The sequence below is a fragment of the Trichomycterus rosablanca genome, chromosome 14 (genome assembly GCF_030014385.1).
Source record: "Trichomycterus rosablanca isolate fTriRos1 chromosome 14, fTriRos1.hap1, whole genome shotgun sequence".
NCBI classification, from domain to species: Eukaryota; Metazoa; Chordata; class Actinopteri; order Siluriformes; family Trichomycteridae; genus Trichomycterus; species Trichomycterus rosablanca.
This window is the reverse complement of record NC_086001.1, coordinates 2,979,215-2,997,965: the sequence shown is the minus strand read 5'-3', so window position 1 is coordinate 2,997,965 and position 18,751 is coordinate 2,979,215. Positions and strand designations below refer to the sequence as shown.

The 18,751-nt window shown below is 41.6% G+C and overlaps 1 protein-coding gene across 4 annotated transcripts in view; it reads left to right on the top strand.

Moving 5' to 3' along the window:
* Positions 1 to 4,141: 4,141 nt before the first annotated feature.
* The window catches only part of abca1a (ATP-binding cassette, sub-family A (ABC1), member 1A), a 56,596-nt gene continuing 41,986 nt past the window's right edge, over positions 4,142 to 18,751 (top strand). For all 4 annotated transcript variants that reach the window (XM_063008261.1, XM_063008260.1, XM_063008259.1 and 1 more), the window contains exons 1-5: positions 4,142 to 4,249; positions 7,456 to 7,561; positions 9,810 to 9,903; positions 13,144 to 13,285; positions 13,883 to 14,001. In XM_063008261.1, coding sequence (XP_062864331.1) covers positions 7,496 to 7,561; positions 9,810 to 9,903; positions 13,144 to 13,285; positions 13,883 to 14,001 — 421 coding nt within the window. In that variant the 5' untranslated portion in view covers positions 4,142 to 4,249; positions 7,456 to 7,495. The remainder of the gene's footprint in view (positions 4,250 to 7,455; positions 7,562 to 9,809; positions 9,904 to 13,143; positions 13,286 to 13,882; positions 14,002 to 18,751) is intronic.

Sequence of the window (18,751 nt, the reverse complement as noted above, 5' to 3'; positions counted from 1 at the left end):
TGTTGTTCTGCACGACTCTCACAGCTCCACATACACTATATAGCAAAAAGCTTGTCAGACGTTCCAGTTCAAAAGCAAATGGCACCTTTTTAGCACCACGGATCGGTTTCATATAAGATATAATTTCACGGACCGGCAGGGGTGGGTTTAACAATTCTACTCACAATTGAGCTTTTTTCACTGCAACGAGACGCTGCTCCCACCTAGGGGTGATAAAAGACAATAACACCCAAAATGCGTTGCAATGGAAGCAGTGAAAACTGCTGTTGTAGCGATCTCTCTTTATTCTTTCTGTGCGGCCCGGTAATAAATTACCCACAGACCGGTACCAGTCTGCGACCCGGTGGTTGGGGATCACTGGTCTAATGCACTGGCCCAAAATCACTCAGCCCTTTTTGACCAAAATAACTCTGGATCTTGAACTGGTTCGGTTCCAGTGTCGGTGCTATTAAGAGAACAACTGTCGCTTTCTCTTTCCTCTACTTGACACGCCCACGGATTCCACAACGGTTGTTCTGAACATCCTACTCCTCTTTGGTTTCCGGGGCGGCATGGTGGCTAAGTGGGTAGCACTGTCGCCTCACAGCAAGAAGGTCCTGGGTTCGATTCCCAGGAGGAGCGGTCCGAGTCCTTTCTGTGTGGAGTTTGCATGTTCTCCCCGTGTCTGTGTGGGTTTCCTCCAGGAGCTCCGGTTTAATCCCACAGTCCAAAAACTGTCCATGACTGTGTTTGACATTAAACTTGTGAACTGATGAATCTTGTGTAATGAGTAACTACCGTTCCTGTCATCAATGTAACCAAAGTGTAAAACATGACGTGATCTTTTCAGCTGGGACAACAGCCGCTCTTTTGAGAAGGCTTCTCACCAGAGGTTGAAATATCTCTGTGTATGGGAATTTGTGCCCATTCTGTCAGTATGGCTGGACACTGATGTTGGTCGAGAAAGCTTCAGTTGATGTTCTAGAGCTGTTCTGTGGGGCTGAGGTCTTCTTTAATTTGAGGTCTTTTTTTCTTTATGTCTGTAGAGAGCAGGGGCACAGTGATGCTGGAACAGGAAAGGGCCTTCCCTAAACTGTTGCTGCAAAGTTGGAAGCATATCATTTCCTCATCTTCTCACTCATTCACTCACTTATTTATACCTAGAGACAATTTAGATCAACCAACCACCTGAGAAAGACTGGAGTACATGGACCAACCAACGCGAACACAGAAAGAACATACCAAACGGCATACTGTAACATCATGTTTTACACACTTCAACATCAATGACAGGGCAGGTAGTTATTGGTTACACAAGATTCATCAGTTCAAGTTTAATATTAAACAGTCATGGACAATTTTGTATCTCCAATTCACCTCACTTGCACGCTTTTGGACTGTGGGAGGAAACCGGAGCTCCTGGAGGAAACCCACACAGACACGGGGAGAACATGCAAACTCCACACAGAAAGGACTCGGACCGCTCCACCTGGGAATCGAACCCAGGACCTTCTCACTGTGAGGCGACAGTGCTACCCACCCACAGTGCTGCCCTACTAAACAAGACAGTGATCAGAGGGAAGAATCGCACTTCGATTTTAACTCACCTCATAAAGACATGCGAAAGGTAGATCGCCTGCTCCATACTGCTCTTATCAAACTAAAGAACATGTGAGTACACGCACCGGACCCACTGTGACACGGACCAGAATAAAACTGTTAGTGATGATGAATAAATAAACTAACTCTATAGAATCTATAGAATTTAAAAGTATGTGGTTTGGGTTGCAGCACATTATTTTTCATCTGTCCCACAGTCCTATGTGAACACAAAGTTTTGTACATGTTAGTCTCTACCTCACAGTCTACACGCCGATGTGCGAGTGCTAATCAACCATCCCTGAAAGTAACAGTTCTAAACTGTTTCTAAACACTGTGGTAAGAAACATCAGCAGTTGTCTGATAATGTTTCTCTCATGATCAGTCTGGTGTGCAGCCTAATCGAGTGTACGTGTACAGAAACATAAACCTTGTCTTCATGTAACAATACGTAGATAAGATAAGATAAGATCATCCTTTATTAGTCCCACAATGGGGAAATTCACAACGTCAGATAGATTATGTTTATATTATTATATTTATGATTGTACTTTATGATTGTACTTTATTAATCCTGCACCTCTGTCATTACATTATAACACAATATTAATGTAATCGTAAAATGTCAATAAATAAATAAATAAATAGGATTTTAACATCATGTTTTACACTGTGGTTACATTCATGACAGGACAGGTAGTTACTTGTTACACAAGGTTTATATCGAACACAGTCATGGACAATTTTATATCTCCAATTCACCTCACTTGGACGTCTCTGGACTGTGGGAGGAAACCGGAGCATCCGACATTTAACTGCACGTTGTAGCCTAGCGGTTAAGGTACTGGACTAGTAACCAAAAGGATGCTGGTTCTAGCCCCACCACTGCCAGGTTGCCACTGTTGGGCACTTGAGCAAGGCCCTTTACCCTTAACTGCTTAGACTGTGTACTGTTACAGTTTGGATAGAAGTGTCTGCTAAATGTCAGAAATCAAAACTCTCGAACTCCCTCTCACGACTCAAGGAGGACAAGCATCGAGTCCTTCTTTTTCTGCACTTGCACCCAGGCGGTGCAACAAACTCCCCCTGGCTTTAGGCTACAAACAGCCCCAGTGAACACTTTTGGGATGAATTGGAGTACTGACAGTGAGTCAGGACTTCTTGTCCAACATGATTGCCCTAAAAAAGGGAGGATGGGGGTTGTACTGCAATTGTAGCCTAGTGGTTGAGGTACTGGACTAGTAATCGAAAGGTCGCTGGTTCGAGTCCCACCACTGCCAGGTTGCCACTGTTGGGCCCTTGAGCAAGCCCCCTAACCCTCAATTACTTAAACAATATAAGGTCACAGTACTGTAAAGTTGCTGTAAGTCGCTTTGGGTAAGCTGAAGTAATCTAAAGATTGTCGGTTTAAATCCAGGCTCCAGTATGAAGCCACTGTTGGGCCCTTGAGCAAGGCCCTTAACCCTGTCTGCTCCAGGGACGCTCTACAATGGCTGACAGTGTGCACTGACCCCAGCTTCCAAACAAGCTGGGATTGTAGTCTAGTGGTTAAGGTACTGGACCAGTAATCAAAAGGTCGCTGGTTTGAGCCCCACCACTGCCAGGTTGCCACTGTTGGGCCCTTGAGCAAGGCCCTCAACCGTCAATTGCTTAGACCGTATACTGTCACAGTACTGTCAGTCACTTTGGATAAGCTGAAGTGGTAGAGCTTTGGCTCTGCTATGAAGCCACTGTTGGGCCCTTGAGCAAGGCCCCTAACCGTGTCTGCTCCAGGGGCGCCGTAGATGGCTGACCCTGTGCTCTGACACCAGCTTCCAAACAAGCTGGGATTGTAGCCTAGTGGTTAAGGTACTGGACTGGTAATCGAAAGGTTGCTGGTTCGAGCCCCACCACTGCCAGGTTGCCACAGTTGGGCCCTTGAGCAAGGCCCTTAACCCTCAATTGTGTATAGACAGTGCATTGTCACAGTACTCGCTTTGGATAACAGTGTCTGCTAAATGCTGTGGTAGTGGTAGAGCTTTGGGCTATCAATAGGAAGACTGCCACTGTTGGGCCCTTAAGCAAGGCCCTTAACCCTGTCTGCTCCTGGGGCGCCGTAGATGAGGGGGCCCGAAATTTCTTTTTGCACCGGGGCCCATGAGCTCCTAGTCATGCCACTGGCCCCAGACCGCACTTTTGAGATGAATTGGAGTACTGAAAAAAGGGAGGATGGGGGTTGTACTGCAGTTGTAGCCAAGTGGTTGAGGTACTGGACTAGTAATCGAAAGGTCGCTGATTCGAGCCCCACCACTGCCAGGTTGCCACAGTTGGGCCCTTGAGCAAGGCCCTTAACCCTCAATTGCTCAGACTGTATACTGTCCCAGTTTGGATAAAAGCGTCTATACGTTTTATACCTATTGTTTCGAGAGGTGCGCATGCGTGCATGTGTGTTTGGGCTGAGCACGTGCCTCAGTGAGTCGGGCTCTCGCTCTGACCGAGAGTACCCTCGCTTCTTAAAGCGGCGTCACGCGCATCGCTATAAAAGCGCCGCGAGCGCACAGGGGTGCGCACACGAGCTCGGAGACGCTGCAGCGCGAGACCGTTTCAACCCACCGCGAGACAACAAGTGTTTTTATTCATTCTGTTAGCAAAGGATTTTCATGACAGTCTGAGATTGTAAGAAGGAATAAAGGTAGGAGCTTTTTCCTTTAGTGTTGGGGCTTTTCTCCCCCTGATTTTGGGTTGTTTTTGGGGTGATGCGTGGAGTGATGCTGTCAGGGGTTGTTTTTTTGTGCACGATTATAAAACCTCTTTTCTTTTGTTTAGTTTTTGCGTCTTATCAGTTGCATTTTAATATTGTTATTCCAGTTAATGTGGCATTTTTACGCGTTTTCTTTTTTCTTTTTTTTTTGTTGTTGTTCGGAAACGTCGCGTCTTGAGCTTCTTCTTAGACTGTTTAGTTCCTTAAAACAAACAAACACAATCTTGCTGAAGCAAACTTCTTTAAAACGTGAATATTTTCCAAACACTGGAATGTTTTTCCTCTTTTATTGCTCATTATTTCATTATTAGTCTTTTTATTATCGTGTTTTGCTTTCTTTGTTTCATTGTCGAACAATGCAAACAGTAACTGTTGTGACACTTTCCTCCCCATAGTCTCTCCAAAACACTGTACACTATTAAACTTAAAAACACTCCTAGGACTGACTTTTTAGGTTTTTTCTGGGTAGAAACAAACCCCTCTATCCCAGAGAACAAAGAAAAAACACAGTACAGACCGTCTGCAGCAAATGACCGAGAGTAACCTCTCCTCGTCCTCCTCCTCGTCCTCCTCCCATCAGTGAAACACATAAACCACCAAATCTTCTCCCACAGCACAGCAACAACCCTCAGAGAACAAAAATACACATCTATTCTGATCAAAAAGCAAAAATAAACCTTTATTTCACACCACTGGGTTTAATCTGGTGTGCTTTTGCGAGGACAGACTTTCATTGCGTCGTTTCTGCTCCTGCAAACACAAACCTATTAAAAATAGGATAAAAACAAACCAAAACAAAAGGCTTTTTGGCTCATCATATCAGAAACTATATCAAATTCAGGCTTCTTAATCTATTTTATTCCAATTCAGATTATTAAAGTAAGAAAGAAAGAAAAACATTGTGAGTTTAAAGAAAGTGACCATAAAGACGACCCTTATTAGTTCCTCAAAACAAACAAAAATGCTTTTCCTCCTGCACATCATTCATTTTTTATTATATATTTATTATAAATGCTCATGGTGCTCGGCTGGCGCAGCAAGTAAATTATTCTAGCCCACTACAGCTGGAATCCAGATGTTCTACTGTGGTGGATTGAATGGTAGAAGCCACAGTGCTCTGGGGTTCGAATCCAAATACAGAATACGTGTGTCATTGCGTGACTCTATACCCATTATATCAGTGCAGGATAAATCCAAGTTAAATAGGATGAATGATCCGCTGTGGCGACTCCAAACAGAGAACTGAAATGAATCACTACCGCCGGGATCCAAGGTTTGAATCCCAAGTGGTGCTATCGGCCAGGCGATCATTTACACACAGACCTGATTGGCTACGTCCCAATGATGCTGAATTATGAATGACTTATTTACACCTACAAAATCCATCCAAGGCACCATCATGAGGTCCATCATTGTGATTAATTATGAAAAATACGTTTACGAAATGTTTTTTATTAAACGTTTCAACTGACCTGTGCTCGCTGGGACCTGTAGGACCTCTGCTGTACCTCCATTACACAGAACCTGTAGAGAAACACAACTAAATACTACACGCTATATAAACTACAGACTCTACTACTCACTACAAACATAAAATACAGACTTCTTCACAAAATATAGACACTACTACGCAATACACACACAAAATACAGATGTTACTACACAATACACACAATGTAGACACCTGCACAAAATACAGATGTTACTATGCAATACAGAACATAAATACAGACTACTACACAAAATACAGATGTTACTACACAATACACACAATGTAGACACCTGCACAAAATACAGATGTTACTATGCAATACAGAACATAAATACAGACTACTACACAAAATACAGATGTTACTACACAAAATACAGATGTTACTATGCAATCCACACACAATACAGACACTACTACACAAAATACAGATGTTACTATGCAATACAGAACATAAATACAGACTACTACACAAAATACAGATGTTACTATGCAATACAGAACATAAATACAGACTACTACACAAAATACTGATGTTACTATGCAATACAGAACATAAATACAGACTACTACACAAAATACAGATGTTATGCAATCCACGCACATTACAGACACTACTACACAAAATACAGATGTTACTATGCAATCCACACACAATACAGACACTACTACACAAAATACAGATGTTACTATGCAATCCACACACAATACAGACACTACTACACAAAATACAGATGTTATGCAATCCACACACATTACAGACACTACTACACAAAATACAGATGTTACTATGCAATCCACACACATTACAGACACTACTACACAAAATACAGATGTTACTATGCAATCCACACACAATACAGACACTACTACACAAAATACAGATGTTACTATGCAATCCACACACAATACAGACACTACTACACAAAATACAGATGTTACTACACAATTAATATTAGTTTATATATTTGGTTAATGTTATATAGAAAAGTTCTAACACAAAACTAGCACTCCTGAGTACAATCTGTATAACTACAGTGTAATTAATATTAATTAAATAATATTAACATTTACAAATTAAATGTAGCTAAAATAAGTCGAATAAATGAGGGACGTGTAAGAATTCTTCATTTAAATGTTTGATTTTTTGTGGAAGAAAGTTCCTACATTTCAATGATTTGAGCTTCCAAGAATTTCACTCAGCAAAGGGGTTTTAGTTGGGTACCAATATGCTGAGTCATGTGGGTAAAACAAACCAACATCTGGGCATCAGGACTGGCACTTAAAACCATCAACACCAATCATGGTTCCCAGTTCAGTTCCTTTAATTAATCTTCTGTATGAAAGAATCTCATTAGAAATAAAAACTTTATGATGAATTTGAGTCGGCGTCCTGGTACATCACCGTTGTTTGCTGTAGTTGAAATGTTTACCGGTTCGAAAGTCGTGTTGACTTTGATGCAACGCTGCTTTTGGTTGGCGTCCCTGTTGGACATAAGAGTGGCGTGAGTGCCGGGCAGCAAATCGGAGCCTCTGGGTTGTGCTGAGCTGCTGGGTGAAGTGATGTTGTGTTAGATGTAGCGTTGTGAGCGTCCTGAACACTTCTTCGGTGATTGTACGTGTTTTTTATGGTGTTTTGTGTTGGCAGGTGGATAAAGGAAACACGGACAGAGAGAATCCGTGCTAACATGGCTGTCTCCACTCAGCTGAGTTTGCTGCTGTGGAAGAACTTCACATACAGACGGAGACAGACCGTAAGTTTAACCACGATCACAAAGCTGGGTCAGAATTTTTTAACCCCGCTGTCATGTCAACAACTCATTATTGAATGATTAGAGTTGCAAAATAATGTACATATACTATATACATATATACTATGTACATACAAGTCAAAAGTGTATAGACACTCACAGGGAACTTGTTTTATTTTCCTAAGACTGAATGATTGGAACACTTGAAATACCTCCTTGTCAAAAAATTAAACCTTTATACATGTTTTGTGTTTTATGAAAACAAAACCACCAAAAAACATATCTTACATAATTAGAACTGGAACTTGGGTGGTACTGTTCACAGTCATGCAAGCTTTAAATCTCTATGGACTTTAGCGGCTGCTGCTTATTTTGCAGGAGCATTTTTCTTGACCATACATCTATAAGTCCACTGTGCTTTAACATCCCCTTGACTCTGGACAGTGTCCTAATTACATTTTTGGCATTTATCAGACGCTTTGTCCAAAGCGACTTACAGTAATGTGACAATACAGTCTAAGCAATTGAGGGTTAAGGGCCTTGCTTAAGGGCCCAACAGTGGCGGGGCTTAAACCAGTGACATTTTGATTACTAGTCCAGTATCTTAACCACTAGGCTACATCTTTCCCCCATGTTTTAGTGGTGTTTAAGACCTGTTTTTTATTTTTCCGGTAATTTTTCCGATCATCCGGTCAAATTTTCTCATAGAATAAAATGACAATCCAAGATTTCTTTCCAACCTTGGCAAAGGACCACTGTTCCATGTATTTTTGAATAGGTGCAGTCAAACTAATAGAATTAGTTCTAACAGAATACAATAATTGTACATTTTTATTATAAATTATTATGAATGATTGAATAGTCTGATTGCAGCTGTTAGGAAAGACCTAGTGAGGAATTTGAAGGCCAATAAATACATATAGAACTGATGCATTTGTGTAATTAATGCTGCTTTTTAAATATTTGAATTGATTATAAATTAATTATTTATTTATAAAGCATGTAAAATAATTGTAAACCCCAGCTCCCGTTTTAAAGCAAAATAACAGAATAAAACAGTCCTGCTGTTCTTGTATTGCAGCATGTGTTGACTGAAGGGGGGTTGAATGGGGGTCTTTAGCAGATGTCAGGGGGCAGCTGGGTCCGAACCCGAATAATGAATGGGGTTTTGTCTCAAACAGCTGATGGTCCATGATCATCTGCCAGCTTACGAAATATATTCACCATTGTGGATCTGGATAAGTTCTAAAATACATCTCTGTATTATTCTGTTTTTAATTAATTTATTCTTTTATTTTTTACTTTTTAAGAGAAAGAGCCCATTTAAAACTGACCATGAACCCGTTAGGATTACTTTTAAAGCATTTACCTTTATTTTGACGACTAAAATAAGCTCCACAATGTTCAGTCTAGAGCTAATATCAGTAAAAGAAAAAATAGATTTAATTCGGGTTTCTGGGTCAAATTGATGATTAAAGTGTGCAAAAAACATTTCACCAAGCATAAACGTTCAGAAAAAGTATAAATTAAACGATTAGATCATGTAAATGCCCTGTAAAGGTTGCTTTGCTAATGCTAATGCTATTTGTAGCTTTAATACTTACTAATTTTGTTTACATGCTCAAAGTTATGTTGGGATATTCTGCATCAACTTAATTACTGAATTTATTTATTTATTTATTATTAATTAATATTTAATAAATAACTGAAATTGTTATGAGATAACAGACTTCAATACCGAAGACAGACACTGTACTTATCTTAAGCTAGCTAAATGCTAAAGCTAAAAGGCTTCACTTGGATACCTTTTCAACCTGTAAAACATGCAGAAGGTGGATTGGCTGATCTAAATTGTCCACTATGTTTAAAAAAAGCTGTGTAGGTGTTGCACTGTGGTAGATTTGTGCCATTTCCTGAATGTATTTCTGCCCTATTATGACGTTTACCAGGATTAATTGATAAATAAATACAAATAAAAAATGTATGAAGTTTATTTAGTAAATAAGATGAGTTTGCAGGCACATGTCACTCAGTCAGACTGTTTTAATTATTTATTCTCTTTTTTTATATCACATACTGTATAAAATGGTATAAAAAAACTCCTCAGATTTCAGCCCGCAGGCACTTCTAATAAACAAAGGAACCCGAAACAAAGCGATCGTACATGCTGTGTGATGGAAAAACGTCTTTAAATGTCACTGATATAATTTTTTTGCCGCCGTCTAACGTGAGCGTTGTTTATGTGTGTTAGATCCAGCTGCTGATCGAGATCATCTGGCCTCTGTTCATCTTTTTTATTTTAATATCAGTGCGACTGCATTATCCTCCCTACGAGCAACATGAATGTGAGTAACCTGTGATCCTCCATCTGGTTTCTCCACACCGTAGTCGTTTATTTTCTGTTCCTCTGGGTATGACGGGTTACATGAGTCAAAACACGAGTTTGATAATGAAATGAAAGCTTGAGCAGGTTGGTCAGTGTTCAAGCTTCCACATAATGATCAGTTTCAGATCTGTATCTGGAAAAAATGACGTAAGATTTATTAACGTTAAATGTATTCTGATTCTGATTCTGATTCTGATTGTTTACATGAGCAAAATATTAGAAATGTATATAAAACATGAGCCACCTGTAATAACTCCACAACTACACTAAATGGCCAAAAGTATCTGGACACCTGATCATGTGCTTGTTGAAAATCCCATTTTAGAATCAAATGGAACAACAGTCGCTCTTCTGAGAAGGCTTTTTACAAGGAAGCCTCAGTCGATGTTCCGGTTCATTCCGAAGCTGTTCAGTAGCTTTGAGGTCAGGACTCTGTGCAGGACACTGGAGATTCTTGGTTTTTAAACTTAGCTTTTGTTCATGTCATGCTGGAACAGGAACGGACCTTCCCTAAACTGTTGCTGCAAAGCATGCATTGGAAGCATGTATTCTTTAATATAATTGATTTATTACACCTGTTAGCAATTGTTGTGGCTGAAACATGTAATTTCAACTATTAGAAGAGGGCATCCTAATACTTTTGTTCTTATAGTGTATCAGTCATCAGAAATTATAATTAATTAATTAAAATACAAAGCAAAAAAAGTTTTGTTACTTTAAAAATGTGCAACAGTTGAAATACAAATAAAAATGATTTTATTATTAAATATTATTAATTGATTAAGTTTTTTGTTGAAATTTTTAATATTGTTGAGATATTTTAGTCTATTAGTGTATTGAAATAAATATAAATAATCTTAATGATACATTTTTATATAATTAAAAAATACAGTAAAAGGTTTTTTGTATCCACACTTACAGTGTATCACAAAAGTGAGTACACCCCTCACATTTCTGCAAATATTTCATTATATCTTTTCATGGGACAACACTATAGACATGAAACTTGGATATAACTTAGAGTAGTCAGTGTACAGCTTGTATAGCAGTGTAGATTTACTGTCTTCTGAAAATAACTCAACACACAGCCATTAATGTCTAAATAGCTGGCAACATAAGTGAGTACACCCCACAGTGAACATGTTCAAATTGTGCCCAAATGTGTCCCCCACAGTCCAAATTGTGCCCAAATGTGTCGTTGTCCCTCCCTGGTGTCATGTGTCAAGGTCCCAGGTGTAAATGGGGAGCAGGGCTGTTAAATTTGGTGTTTTGGGTACAATTCTCTCATACTGGCCACTGGATATTCAACATGGCACCTCATGGCAAAGAACTCTCTGAGGATGTGAGAAATAGAATTGTTGCTCTCCACACAGATGGCCTGGGCTATAAGAAGATTGCTAACACCCTGAAACTGAGCTACAGCATGGTGGCCAAGGTCATACAGCGGTTTTCCAGGACAGGTTCCACTCGGAACAGGCTTTGCCAGGGTCGACCAAAGAAGTTGAGTCCACGTGTTCGGCGTCATATCCAGAGGTTGGCTTTAAAAAATAGACACATGAGTGCTGCCAGCATTGCTGCAGAGGTTGAAGACGTGGGAGGTCAGCCTGTCAGTGCTCAGACCATACGCCGCACACTGCATCAACTCGGTCTGCATGGTCGTCATCCCAGAAGGAAGCTGACGCACAAGAAAGCCCGCAAACAGTTTGCTGAAGACAAGCAGTCCAAGAACATGGATTACTGTAATGCCCTGTGGTCTGACGAGACCAAGATAAACTTATTTGGCTCAGATGGTGTCCAGCATGTGTGGCGGCGCCCTGGTGAGAAGTACCAAGACAACTGTATCTTGCCTACAGTCAAGCATGGTGGTGGTAGCATCATGGTCTTGGGCTGCATGAGTGTTGCTGGCACTGGGGAGCTGCAGTTCATTGAGGGAAACATGAATTCCAACATGTACTGTGACATTCTGAAACAGAGCATGATCCCCTCCCTTCGAAAACTGGGCCTCATGGCAGTTTTCCAGCAGGATAACGACCCTAAACACAACCTCCAAGATGACAACTGCCTTGCTGAGGAAGCTGAAGGTAAAGGTGATGGACTAAACCCAATTGAGCACCTGTGGCGCATCCTCAAGTGGAAGGTGGAGGAGTTCAAGGTGTCTAACATCCACCAGCTCCGTGATGTCATCATGGAGGAGTGGAAGAGGATTCCAGTAGCAACCTGTGCAGCTCTGGTGAATTCCATGCCCAGGAGGGTTAAGGCAGTGCTGGATAATAATGGTGGTCACACAAAATATTGACACTTTGGGCACAATTTGGACATGTTTACTGTGGGGTGTACTCACTTATGTTGCCAGCTATTTAGACATTAATGGCTGTGTGTTGAGTTATTTTCAGAAGACAGTAAATCTACACTGCTATACAAGCTGTACACTGACTACTCTAAGTTATATCCAAGTTTCATGTCTATAGTGTTGTCCCATGAAAAGATATAATGAAATATTTGCAGAAATGTGAGGGGTGTACTCACTTTTGTGATACACTGTAGAGCTGTTAAGGAGCACTAATAATTAAATCAATAATCAATATAATCAAATCATTTTTGACAATACAGGAAAATTATTTATAGTTTTTTAACATATGTTTACAAATGTTCCGTCATTTAAACCCATTCAGCCATGAGTGGAGCACCAGGTCACTTTACTGAACATATTATCAGACTGAATGAGTCTGAACTTGGATTTGGACGTATTGATCTGAGCTAGTTGTGCTGCTGTTTTCTGTTTGCATTAGTCTGAGATATTTGCTTTAGTGTGGAACCTGAACCAGAACCCCTGATGGTCAGAGATCCCACAGAGCTCTGGGAAGTTCTGTAATACAGAAGCCTTGTGAACACGCTTCCAAGAGCTCTACCAGTAATAAAGTAAATAAAGAAAACATGATCAGAGGTTCATGTAGTTTTACATGCAGTGATTAAGTTTTTATATTATATTAAAATACAGGTTGAATTGATTGCACTTGGCTTTAAAAGGTGATAAACTTGATAAACTGGTACGGGCATGTTTACTGAGGAATGTTCCAGATCTTAAATCATAACAAATCATCCCGATCACCTCAGCTGGAGAATTTTTTCCTTTTAATCCTCTTAAATCGTACAAAGGTTCACGCTCACTGATCCGAATCTGTTTGTTCTCTTCGCCCAGGCCACTTTCCCAACAAGGCAATGCCCTCGGCCGGGACTCTGCCCTGGGTACAAGGTATCATCTGCAACGCCAACAACCCCTGCTTCCGCTACCCCACTCCTGGAGAGGCGCCCGGTGCGGTGGCCAACTTTAACGACTCCATGTAAGCTTGTTTGTTCTGTTTTAATAAGTAACATCACTACACTACAGAAACGGGATTTCAGGTGCCAGGCATCCTTCAGACATCCAGCCTCGGTTTTCCACTGTGTCTGCTTCATTTTTTATGGCATCTTTTGCACCCACTACCCGTCCAGGTGCACGGATCTGCCCAGTGCCAAGTACCTAAGCTCCAGTTCCCAGCTTCAGAAAACATTGGTTATAGGAAACGTGTTAGCTCACACCCTCAGACAGGGGATTCAGCTAGATGGGAACTAGGTGGGTTAGGGTTAGGCAATGACTAAATAAGACACTAATTAAACACATTTAGCAGTTTTCCTAATAAAAAATGGAACCTTGTCCACAACAAACAACTTCTAATGTTGGTGCTGCACAAAGACAGGGAATAATGGAGATCAGTGCGTGACTCTCCGTGCACGATACTGATCTCTATACGAACCCACCTCGTTCAGGTGAAAAGAAGCGGTGGATAATGTGCATGTGTGTTAGTCACATCTCTCCTCAGTCAGGAGTGTAGATTTGCAGCAGTACAGTAATTGGATACGACTAAATCGGCGTCTGTTTACTACTGTGTCTCTTACAGAATCTCCCGTCTGTTCACGGATGTCAAGAAGATTATGGTCTACAGCCAGAACGACAGGAGCCTGGAGGGCTACAGGGGGCTGGTACGAGCCCTGCGCAAACTGCAGAGCAGCACAGAGGGTATGTCAAAAAAACCGCACCCCATCTCATCACCTGATTCCATACAGGTTACTGTCTAGTAGAAATCTCAGCATTGCACACTAGTGGTGTTAGTGCCGCACAGCTTCAGAGTCTTCTTACATTCACACGGTTACGTAGGTAGTTGTAGCCTAGTGGTTAAAGTACTAGACTAGTTCAAACCCTGGCTTGTTCAAACCCCACCACTGCCAGGGTGAGACCATTAAAGGGTTGAGTGCTCATTAAAAATAAATGATGTAATGTTTTATATTACAGACCTCCAACCTTGAAAGTATTGGGACACCTGACCATGAGCTTATTAGATCCAATTCCAAAACCAAGAGCATTTATTTATATTGAATTGCTTCCTTGTTCCTTTGTAGCTTTAATATCCTACAGTCCTCTTGGAAGCCTTTCTACAAGACTTTGGTGTGTGGGAATTTGTGCCAATTGTGTCTATAGTGTTGGAAGAGAAGAGAAGAAACCCAAAAGTGTTGTGTTGGGTTGAGTAGGCAAATTGTGTCTTTATAGAACTCGCTTTTTGCTGAATGAGAACGAGGTACTTCCCCAAACTGTTGCTGCAATGCTTATTTACAAAGCAGATCATTTACCTCATATCATTTTAAACACCTGTTAGCACTGGATGCGATCATTAGGAGGGGCGTCCACTTACTTTCGGTTGTACGGTGTACAGACAGCAGCTGTGCTGTTATGGGACATTAGAACTGACCACATCTGTAATGCACATCTGTACGAAAGAAACAAACACAGCGAACAATCTGTATTTATGTACACTGAGTACAGATAATATGTGACATCATCTGTCCATCGTGTCCTCTCCTCGTGAGGATATCAGCTCATTGGCGTCTTTATATCTGACGATTACGATTAGAGTAGAAATAAAGTCTGGAACATGATATAATATAAAAAATACACTATAGTGATAAAAGTATTGGGACGCCTTGTCTAATCTTTGAATTCTCGAGTTTCAGCCACAGCAGCTGCTCACAAGTGTAATAAATTATATATAAATTATATATAAGGAGTTTGGAATGAATTGGAACATCAATTGAGGCTTTTTTGACCAACATCAGCACCCAGCTATCTAAATACAGTCATTTTTGACCGAATGGGGACAAATTCCCACACACAAAAGCCTTCTCAGAAGACTGACTGTTCCTATAGCTGACGAACAGCCACATCAGGTGTCCGAATACTTTTGTATCCGTACAGTGTATATCACTCCGATCCTCCCTGAGCGCTGGACTGTTATCTGGCCGTGCCAGGATCCGAGCGGGTGCAGATAACTCCAGCTCTGGGGTGAGTTACATGTTTTTTGGGCTATACCCCTGCACACACTGGAACACCAACACTTTATCTGAGGTCGATGAAGCAGAAAGAACCGGCTACATCTCGGTTTGTTTATTTGTCGGCATGCAAAACGATATACAAATTAGAATTAGATCTTCATCTGTACGGCTGAACGAAACGCTCGTCGCACCAGCGTCGTTTAATAGACTAGAACTGCCAGCAAAAAGCATTTTTAATATTTAAAGCAGAGTAAAAACAGAGCTGGAGGTCGTCAGTGTTTCCTAACGGGTCCCGGTCGTGTTCGGTGGTGTTTGTGTGTGTTAAATACCTCACGGTTACCGGACCGTACCGCCGGCCTTCACTCACACGCTGTACTGATTATTAAACGCCAGCTTGCACATTCCTTCCCATGTTTTCCACTCGAAATACACTGTACAGACAAGAGTACTGGATTATTACTGAATTTATGTGTTTCAGCCACCACAGTTGCTCACAGGTGTAATAAATCAATGATATAAAGGACATCACATGAGTTTAGGGAACATCCTGTCCTGTTCCAGCATGAGTAAGCTCTATAAAGACAACGAGCTCGGTTTAAAGAAAGAGTTTTGGAATGAACCGGAACATCAGCTGAGACGTTAACGGAATGGGCACAAATTCCCACAGACACACTTCAAATCTAGAAGAGCGGCTGTTCTATCTGAAAAGATCACACAGAGGTCGCTCTGTTTATGCTCATGGTTTTGTAACGGGATGTCCAACAAGCTCATGCTCAGGTGTCCAAATACTTTTTTTGGAGGATGGAAGTAATAAGCTCGTGTTTTGGAGGAAGCATGTGTTAGTCCTCGTCCTTCCAAATTAGAGATGGTGTGTGATAAGCAGGAGCCTATATTGAGCGCTGGCAACCAATAGAATCAGGTACAAACACCTAAGATCAAAGGTTCAAAGGGTTTCTTTAATGATTTTTGGATATTCTGCTTTTGCGCTGTCCCGAAAGTCCCTTCACCCACTGCTTTTTGCTCCTGACTCCTACACTAGTTTAATCATTTGCTGTGTTTATTCTCAAATAATTAATATTTTCCAGCCACCCACTTCCCTTTAGGATCAAAATCCTCCTCTGTCTTTGTCCTTAAACGTTCTAGCTTTAACAGAATGACTAACTGGACTTACTCGTCCTAAATGTATGGGTTCGGAGGACTCGTATTAGAGTATGGTAGAAGTATGGTATGGTCACACACTACTTCTGAGATCTGGGGATCCAGGGATCGAATCTAAGCAATGCTATTGACACGATTGGCTAACGTCCGAGAGTTGGAGGGATTGTCTAAACAGTCTAGCTATTGGGAGGCGCATTCGTCAGTGTGCTTTTCAGTGCCCGAATAGAAATAAGAGGGTCGACTAGCGCCGGGAAGGGCATCCGGGGATAAACTGTCTGGAACCAGATCTGCTGTGTGGGCCCCTAAATACGAGCGCTGTGTCTGGGTAGGGGGAGCATCATTCGTCTCTTATTCACGTCCGTCTACACAGAGGTAGCAGCTTTCTTTCTTTAAGGGAGCGTTTACTGGCATTCGTTATGTAATAAAAAAAGTCAACTCCCATTGGCTGCAACTCAACTGAGAGAAAATTGAGTCATAATAATAATGAAAAAACCACATGTTGCGAAACGCCATAACTCGATGCATTGGGTAACATTGGGTTATTTTTTAATGCTTTGTTTTTTAGACTGACCGGTATATACCAGCACTAGACCACATGCCCTTTTACCCACTGCCTTTTGTCCATCTGGCATCGGTTTACTTACTTTTTGGCAGCCACTTTTCCCTACAGGTCCCGAATGAGCGCTGAGTCCCGAACCTCCCTCCCTCTTTAGCTGCCAAAGTCAGGCCTGCCGGCACCACCCCGATCGCTCCTTTTTTAAGACTCTCAGCTGAGACTGAGACCAGCTTTTCACTTAACTCCCTGTACCTTTGGGTGCAAAGCATGCTGGGAGTCGACACATCCTAATTAATACTCCCGCTGCGGGTTCGAATCACCTGAGATCTGTAAATCATGCAGCCTGCAGATTTAGTAACACACCCGCCTGCCTCTCTGTTCCCATCATGAGCCTGAAGTACAGTGAAAGGTCACGATAGGGCATTTTTTTAACCAATTTGGGACAAGGCCATTATGAGCATGCTGGGTAATGGTGGACTGAACTGGTGGGCGTGTCCACACATAATTCAACTCCATGGTTTTATCATTTACATTTTCAGCATTTAGCAGCCCCTTTACCAAAGCGACTTACGGCATACAGTCTAAGCAATTGAGGGTTAAGGGCCTTGCTCAAGGGCCCGACAGTGCCAACCTGGCAGCGGTGGGGTTTGAACCAGCGACCTTCTGATCACTAGTCCAGTAACTTTACAGGCTAGGCTACAACTGCCCTATCATATCATAAACAATGCATAAGATTAATGCTGGGAGTGAATGTGGACAAAAGTATTGGGATGCCCCTTTTAAATAAACTAATTATATTAAGGAATTTATATGCTTCCAACAGTTTAGGGAAGGACCTTTCCCGTTCGAGCATGCCTATGCTCTATACAGACTTGAAGAAAAGCTGAACAGCTTTGGAATGAACTAAAACATTAAAATCAGTGCCCAGCCATACAAATGCTGTCCTATTTTACCTTAATGGGTACAAATTCCCACAGACATGCTTGAAAGTCTTGTGAGAAGCCTTCTCAAAATAGCGGCTCTTGTCCTAGCTGAAAAAAGTCTATAGTCATATATATCAAGTTGCTCTATTTTAATAACGTCGGCTTTTTAAGCTCACGATCAGGCGTCCACATACTTTTGACCACACGGTGAATTTTAACCTCATTTTTGATCATGGAGCATCAGGAGCGTGTAGAGAAGCTCTGACAGAACGTTACGCGAGCTCCGCGCCGAACGTAGGACGCTAATATCGCACAAAGGGAAACGACCTACAGTAACCTCGGACCGAATCAAACCGGTTCAGGCCGGCGCCCGTCTGGAATCTTGTGCCGTGCTGGGGGCGTTAATAACGGAGGGTTTCCCCCTCGCTGCAGGAACGCAAAATTCAGATATCACCTTGTTCTTTATCAGATCTAGAAGTCTATGTTGATCAGATATCAGATCTAAGAAGAAAAGAGAAAAGTAACTGTGTGCAGGTGAGAATCTGTGCAGCAAGCCACCGATGCACGTCTGTCATGCGCGTACCAAGTGTTTAAAATGATTATTCTGAATATTAACTGGGCGGCACAGCTTGGGCACGGCAGATATCATTGGTGCCACGTTGCCACAGCATCCAAAAACAGTACTGAGGTGGCTACTGAAAACTGGTCCTTGATGGATGAGTGTATTATAATTCCCTGAGATAAAGCAGTTGTAGCCTAACTATTAAGGTACTGCACCAGTAATCAGAAGGTTGCTTGTTCAAGCC